This window comes from Papilio polytes, unplaced genomic scaffold (genome assembly GCF_000836215.1).
Source record: "Papilio polytes unplaced genomic scaffold, Ppol_1.0 DF823879.1, whole genome shotgun sequence".
In the NCBI taxonomy this organism is placed as follows: Eukaryota; Metazoa; Arthropoda; class Insecta; order Lepidoptera; family Papilionidae; genus Papilio; species Papilio polytes.
Window position 1 is genome coordinate 1,293,280 of NW_013525325.1, and position 7,709 is coordinate 1,300,988.

A 7,709-nucleotide genomic window follows, 5' to 3' on the forward strand; every position below is an offset into this window, starting at 1 on the left:
AACGTTATCTCTGAGGAAATAAGGCGCAATTGTGCGATAGCTGAGTTATCACCAATTTTGAGGGCGACTCCATACAAATTTTCAGAGAAATCGTTGTAATTGCGCCATAAACATCGATACAAGATAAATATTACGTTATAAGGTATGCATTTACTGATACAAAGCACATTCAAGCAAAAAAAAGAGACATTTCAAACATCAGATAAAGTTGTCTATGGAGCAACTGGGTACAGCCCAATGTGTGGCGCTAGTTTGTGTTGGCATTATACTAGTCAAATCTGCCCTACTGATTAAGTATCCTGGCCAAGTGTTACATTGCTGTTTTATTGACATTTATATATTTTAACATCTTGGTTTTACTTTCGTACAAATATATTTTTATTTTTTTTTAGTTTAACACCTTTATATCTTCCAGATTTTCAAAATAATTCAGTGAGCATTCAGTTAATATTTACAGATTTTATCATAAAATAATTTTCAATAAGCACAGAAGATAACCTAAATCGATCAGTTGTCATTGTTAATGTCATCTGTCAGACGTCAAATTAGAATTGGTCATGTCAGTCAACAATATTGATTCATTCTAAAATTCTGAAACTGTACATTACTATCAACTATAAATTAAAAAACATAACTTTCTTCTATATACAAAGCAATGTTATTAATTGGATTATTATAAGTTTATCATTTTTTAGTTCTTAGAAGTTTAGCCTCTAAGTTTTGTTTTACGATACGTCCATTCTTGTGTTATTATGACAATGAATCTTGAAATCAACAGATTAAATACTTTTACAAACTGGCCGGCATGTGCCTTGATAAATCCTGTAAGAATTGCGAAAGCGGGATTCTTTTACACGGGACAAGGAACGGAAGTGCAATGTTTTAGCTGTAATGGAAAACTTGCGCAATGGAATTGTGGAGATCAAGTAATGGGGCGACATCGCATGATGTCTCCTAATTGTGCATTTGTATTAGACCCTCAGTCGTCCGGAAACGTCCCCTTCATGCCTGGAGGAGATAGTCCATCAACTGATGAGCCTGTAGCTCTTTCAGAATCACCTCAGAGATCTTCACCTGATGATCAAAATAATGATGAATCACCTCAAGATTATGGTCACACAGAAGAAGATGAAATGTATAAAACTAGTATACTTAGATTGCTTTCATTTACTAATTGGGTTGTAAGTTTATCATATATTATTTTTATTCATATTTATTGAATGTGGATGGCTACAAAGGAAGAGGAAAACCAAAAAAAGTATGGATGGATTGTGTGAAAGAGGATATGCTTAAGAAAGGAGTGGTTTCAGATATGACAGCAGATAGAGATGTATGGAAGAGCAGCACATACTGTGCCGACCCTCCCTAAGGGATAAGGGCAAGTTGATGATTCATATTTATTGTTGGAATAGTAATTGTTTTTTGTGAATTTCACACTATTAATATTATTTAGAGCTAAGCAAGTTTATTGGTTTTGAAATCATTTACAAATTATGTTTATTCCTTGCAGGATAGTTCAGTATCTCAAGAGGCTTTAGTGAATGCAGGCTTCTATCACGCAGGCGAGGGCCGTCTCCGTTGTGCCTGGTGTGGAGGTGAACTTGCACCATTTAGAAATTTTGGTACATTGGGATCACCCCTTGAAGTACATAGAATGTAAGTAGCTCAACTTTGAATTTCATTAGTGTTATATTCCAATGTTTTTATTGAAGAATGTGAAGGAAAATTGATGCAAATGGCTAATATATGGAAAGGAATTCTAAAATCTATGTGAATTAAACCAACCAATAGTGGGCCGCCATATTTCATTAAGTCCTAGCCACCTTTAACATGCCTACTATCATCTTCATCATCTATGCCTTATCCTACTCCCATAGGGTCGGCGCGCCGGGTTTTCGTCCTCCAAAGCACTCTATGTCTGTTAACATGTCTGCCATGTGGTAGATATTTTTTTTATTTTTACTCTAGTTATTTATGTATTAAGTTCTTGTCTGAATAATAGGGATACTTCACATATAATAATTTGAATATAATTTGTTAGATAAGAGCAAAGTGAATGTTATCTTTTGTTCAATTCAATATTTCCCCTGACAGGTACTTCCCCCGATGCGCGCATGCCATAGCTCTTGAGGCAGAACAGCGCAACAATTATGCGATTGGGCCGACCCAGCCCTGGGAAGAACCAGACATACCTGACAACACTGATAATAATCGGCCACAATCGTAAGTTTATTGTTAAGGCTATAGATTTAAATAAATTGCAGAATGGACTTTAAAATTATTACTTTCATATAGCATTAGTTACCTTTTAAATAGTGTAATAACTTGCCTAGTAGTTTTTGATTTATTTCAATACATACAAAAATACAAATATTTCCTCTTTATAGTATTTGTATAGATAGATGTGCTCCTAATGTTATAACTCCAATACACTGCGAGTGTCAGATCAGTGGGGATGTATAGTGAGTGGTTAATTTGGAGTGGGTACATGCGGGGTGCAGTTCCGGCGCGGTGCTGAACGCGCGCGTGATGGCGGCGGGCGAGTCGTGGCGGTCGCTGGGCGTGGTCGGGGGCGGCGCGCGCCACGCCGCATACGCCTCGCTCGCCTCGCGCCTGCAGACTTTCAGCCGCTGGCCGGCTGACCGCCCGCAGGACCCTAAAGCCTTGGCCGAGGCTGGATTTTATTATACTGGGATTGATGATCAGGTACAATCATTTTACAGAGTTGGAAAAATTGAGGCTTTAATAGTAGCTTCAGTAGTCAAGCATGATGTAATGTTATGTGTAAATCAACTATGAATCAGATCAAAATATCATACCGTTGAACTGGTGAGTTGCGGCTCAACAACTGTGATGATGAGTTGTGAACTGTCCGGGGACTTCCAACTCACTCAAATCATACATCTGAGGTTGAGCTGATCTGCAGTTCAGCAGTTTTAGTAATGTTTAAAAGTTGATTAAGAATGAGTGCCCATAAGGGGGAGAGTGACTTACAAAGGAATAGATGAAATAACTTGTAAGGAGTCAAGAAGGTGCGTGCGGAGCATAAATCTGCCCTCCGACGATTCGACCCGTATGACCCGAGGGTCGAAGAGGCTATGGATAGTGGAGGATAGCATAAGTATGTTTATGCTTGTCTAAATAGGTGCGTTGTTTCTACTGCGACGGGGGGCTGGGCAAGTGGGAGGCGGGCGACGCGCCGTGGTCGGAGCACGCGCACTGGTTCCCGCACTGCGGCTACCTGCTGCTGGCCAAGGGACAGGAGTTCGTCGACACCTACAGCAACAAGGCCTCCGTGCAGCGAACTGTCAGTGCTGCTTTTCTACCCAACACTTTCTTCATTGACGATCAAACAATGTTATTGATTTATGTTTGTTAACGTTTTCAGTTGTCGGCCGACAGCGGTCTCAGTTCAAGACGACGTAATCCAAGAGTTAAATTTCCAGTTACCGATAGTCAGGTGAGAATTTGCACTTATCCTTATTTAATAATATTAAAAGAATTTTTGAAATTGGTCCATTAGTTTTTGAGTTACTTCAATATATACGAAAATGCAAACCTTTCCTCTTTATATTACCAAAGATTATTTATAGGTTCTAAGATTACACTCACTAATTTTACCTTTCACCTACTGGTCTACTCTAGAAAGCGTCAGTATATTGATTTAACGGTGTAACGGTGTAAATTCGTAATGGTGTAATGGTGTAAGGTGGAGGAGTGCATGGAGGGCGCGGCGGTGCTGGCGGCGCTGGGCGCGGGGCTGGACGCGGCCCGCGTGCGCCGCGCCATCGTGCACAAGCTGCGCTCCACGGGTCAGTTACATCATCATCATCAGCTCACTATACATCATCACCAGCTCCCAGCACCACCCTAAGTTAGGGTGACTAGGACATAGTCATCGACGCATTGCGGGTTGACTTCACACATATCTTTGAATTTGTTCCTCGATATGTGCAGTCATCACGATGTTTTCCTTCAGCGTAAGAACGTCGGGTAAATTATGTACAAATGAAATTCGATAAATCACATTGGTATATGCCGGGATTCGAACGCAAGACCTGTAGGTTATAAGTCAAGTGCTTAAACCATTGATCCACCGACATTCCGACCGGTCAGTCTACTATTAGGTGTTTTTTACTGCTGGGTTGCTGACGTTTCCATTTATTTTATCATTGCCTAGTGATTAGTTCAGTGTTAGGTTGAACTAAATTTCAAAGGAGTTAAACTAGTTATGTAGGTCGGAAACATGTTTCATGAAGTTAACCGAACACTAAAGAATGGTTAAAAGTAGCTGGGCAAACTGGCCATAAAGGAAACCATAGAAAAACTTACTTTTTTAGAACACACAGATTGCACAGCTCCGAGAAGTTTAAGTGTCAGTCCTATCATATTGTAAATTGACTGATAACCATCCAACTTGTAAAATGTAATAGAAATATTGGATTTTGTCACCTTATACAGTGACGTCATTTTCAAGTTATCTGAGCCTCTCTCAGCTGGGACAGGCCCTAATTCTTACGTTGCCCATTATTAAAAGACGCGTATCTCTTGATACGGTAGTGGATATTTCCCCTTTCTCAGGATGCCATTCCCCGTCTTTTTGTAAGGTGTTGAGGTGTGGTTCTGGTCGTGCAGGTCTGCCGTTCAGCTCGTCGGAGGCGCTGATCGACGCGGTGCTGGACGAGCAGTTGAACGAGGAGCCGTTCAGCACGACGCCGCAGCGCCTCGCCCGCGACATCCTGGCCGTCACGCTGCAGGACCTGCCGGCCTCCAGGTGTGTCTAGCCTCAAAAAACCACTCTTTTAATTGTCTTCTTTTCTATAGTACTAGCACACACACACAGGAAGGGAACACCCTTACTGTGGACGCCCTCTGCCCCACTTTGGGGACATAGGAATAGAAGAGAGAGCTGTTCCCTTGCAGCTTTATCCGCTTAGAATAACTTTATTTTATTGTTTACGCTTGTATAACTTTCAATTGCATTTTAATATTATAAACGCGAAAGTTTGGATGGATCGTTGATTGTTAGAGTTTGTAACCTAAACTGCTTAATGGATCTTGATGAAAGACAGACTTAGATGACAATCTAGAAGAACAAGAAGGCTCTTTACTTAAGTTTTTTTTAATTCCACGTGGACAGAGTCGCGGGCGAAAGCTTGTATCATCATAAATATGGTTTTAAAATAAAAATCATCTTTTCTATATACTTGGCAAAGTATTAAATGAATTGTAAAAAAATGTTGAGAAATATATTAATTTTTTGTTCTAACATTTGAAAAAAAAATTATTCCAGGTTAATACCACCGTTTCGACGTGGAGAGGAATCTGAAAGCAGATCCGATTCGGACAGCCCTTCTGCATCTCCGACTCCCGCGGCCAGATATCTAGCACCTTCTAGAAGCAGAAATGTAGTTCCTTCTAGAGCGTCCCTGCCGACACAACCTTCTAGAAGTGAAAAATCACAGACGCGTTCTCTGAGCTCCAGCAAAGAACGGAAGATAAGTGGAGATAAGAAAAGACAGGGAAGTCCTGCGCCGCAGAAAAAGGAATTGACTCTAGAAGAAGAGAACAGGCAGCTAAAAGAAGCTAGGCTCTGCAAAGTGTGCATGGACAGTGAGGTTATTATTATTTTTTTAATTTTACGTCTTCTGTCATTTGTTTCCAACCTTTTAGTTCTCTAGAGCACATTCTAAAATATCGGTCGAGTGGCGAACATCACTTATTTTTAAAAGGGAATATGCATGCATTTTTTTTTTCTTATTTTAAACGATTATACTTGTTATACAATAACCAGAAAAAAAAGCGAAAATATTCAACCATTGAGCTAAAATAATAAAATGAAATTACGACTATTTTCGAACGACTAAAAGGCGACCGGAGTTGTCATGAGACAATTGACGTCAATCGTCATATTCCATTCATAACATACGCTCAGATGTCACTTCGACGTAAAAAAACAACAAAGTCTCTTCTTCTAGTAATTGCTTCCCAAGGTCAAAAAGTCAAAAATTGATTTATTTTTATTATTCCTGGTACAAATAAGTGGTAAGTAATAATTCTATTTATTATTATTTTATTTTAAAGTTGGATATCTTGTTTATAGTAAAATATTTCAAGAGTGTATTTCTATATAAACTAACGTTAATGAACTGTGTATTGACCACACAGCGACGCCATATTAGATAAGCCACTTGCTTCGACCAATAGTGTGCGTATTAGAACTTAGCAAGGGAATTTGAAAAAAAACACTTTTTAATACTTAAATTTTGCCACTAAATCACATTATATTAAAAAAAAATTCCAGGAATGTTTTTATAGTAATAAAGTATATTTAAAAAAAGTTCGGTACAATAGGCAATATGCATGACGCCAAATTATAGGTATCTTCATTAAATTTTTTAATTAAAATTAAAATTGGTTAATGTTGGTGCAGGTGAGCGTGGTGTTCCTGCCGTGCGGGCACCTGGTGTCGTGTGCGGGCTGCGGCGCGGCGCTGGCGGCCTGCCCGCTGTGCCGCGCCGTCGTGCGCGCGCTCGTCCGCGCCTACCTCGCCTGACCCCGCCCCTCCCCCGCCAACACCACCAGCACCACCAGCACCCCGCACAGGTATCACACCACTATCACACACAAAACACTTCTTTCACAAACGTTTTAAGCTTGTTCCGTTTACGTAACCAGTTAGGTTAGGTTAGGTTATTTCCGTTTTCGTAACTTTAGGGTGCGTGTACTTTTCTATTTTCCGGGCCATCTATTATTATTATTATTAAGTAAACTATTACTTTTCCTGCAAATTCTAAATAGTGGCTGTATGGGTGTCCGCTAGTTTCGGACAAAGCAGTATTAGCGGTTTGGTATCCGGACACTTGCATTTTTGCGTGCCGGAGATCTTTGGGCGTTTGTCGCCTTATGGTGTAAAAAAATGAAATATTAAAAATTGTGCAATTAAGTATTTAAAACATAAAAATCGCGACAAAACTTAAAATGTCAATTAGATCGAAATTAAATTATGTCATCTATTGGGTCTTGAAATCGATAATTTTGTGACCGTTGCGACGCGATAGCGAATAAAGCCGACAACCACTCACCCTGAAGAAGGACCCCCTACGGGTTTGCAACTGGTCGGTGCCTACACCGAAAGTTCCCACATGAGTTTTAGCCGGGTTATAAATGACATTTCTTATAGTAATATAGTTTAAAAGGAATTATTTTGTTTCAGTACGGAACAAGAAACGCCGTCTCGTGGGCGCGGGTCCCGCGCGCGGCGCGCGATCGATGACGGCTCCTTTAGGTGCATTACTATTTAATAAGAATAACACTATTAAACATTAATAAACCCGCAAACAACACTAAAAAATCGTATGATATTTATTTTATTTTATAACATAAGGTGGCAAACGAGCAAGCGGCCACTAGAATCCGCCAGAATGGCGAAGTGACCGCTGCCCATAGACATCCGCAATTGCAGATGCGTTGCCTACCCTTATACGACGGAGGAGGACAGCACATAAAGAGGATATTTCCCCTTCCTATGCATCTCCTCCACCGTATTCAAACTTCATACGATGTTTTTTTATAAGTTAAAAAAAAATATGACGTAAGAATGCTGATCATATAGGCTAGGATATTTTTTATGTTCGTACGAAATATTAGTTAAATTCATTATCTAATATCTGCTGATTAGTATAAATGAAAGAAAAAATAAATCTTAT

The 7,709-nt window shown here is 39.8% G+C and overlaps 1 protein-coding gene across 1 annotated transcript; it reads left to right on the top strand.

The window, feature by feature from the left end:
• The first annotated feature begins 568 nt into the window (after positions 1–568).
• On the top strand, positions 569–7,433 carry LOC106103068 (E3 ubiquitin-protein ligase XIAP). Its single transcript, XM_013282730.1, has 11 exons — positions 569–1,181; positions 1,511–1,656; positions 2,095–2,223; positions 2,502–2,706; positions 3,146–3,307; positions 3,389–3,460; positions 3,710–3,812; positions 4,636–4,774; positions 5,294–5,618; positions 6,434–6,606; positions 7,217–7,433. The coding sequence occupies exons 1-10, from the start codon at positions 753–755 to the stop codon at positions 6,554–6,556; spliced, it is 1,833 nt and encodes a 610-aa protein (XP_013138184.1). The 5' UTR covers positions 569–752; the 3' UTR covers positions 6,557–6,606; positions 7,217–7,433.
• The last annotated feature ends 276 nt before the right edge of the window (positions 7,434–7,709 follow it).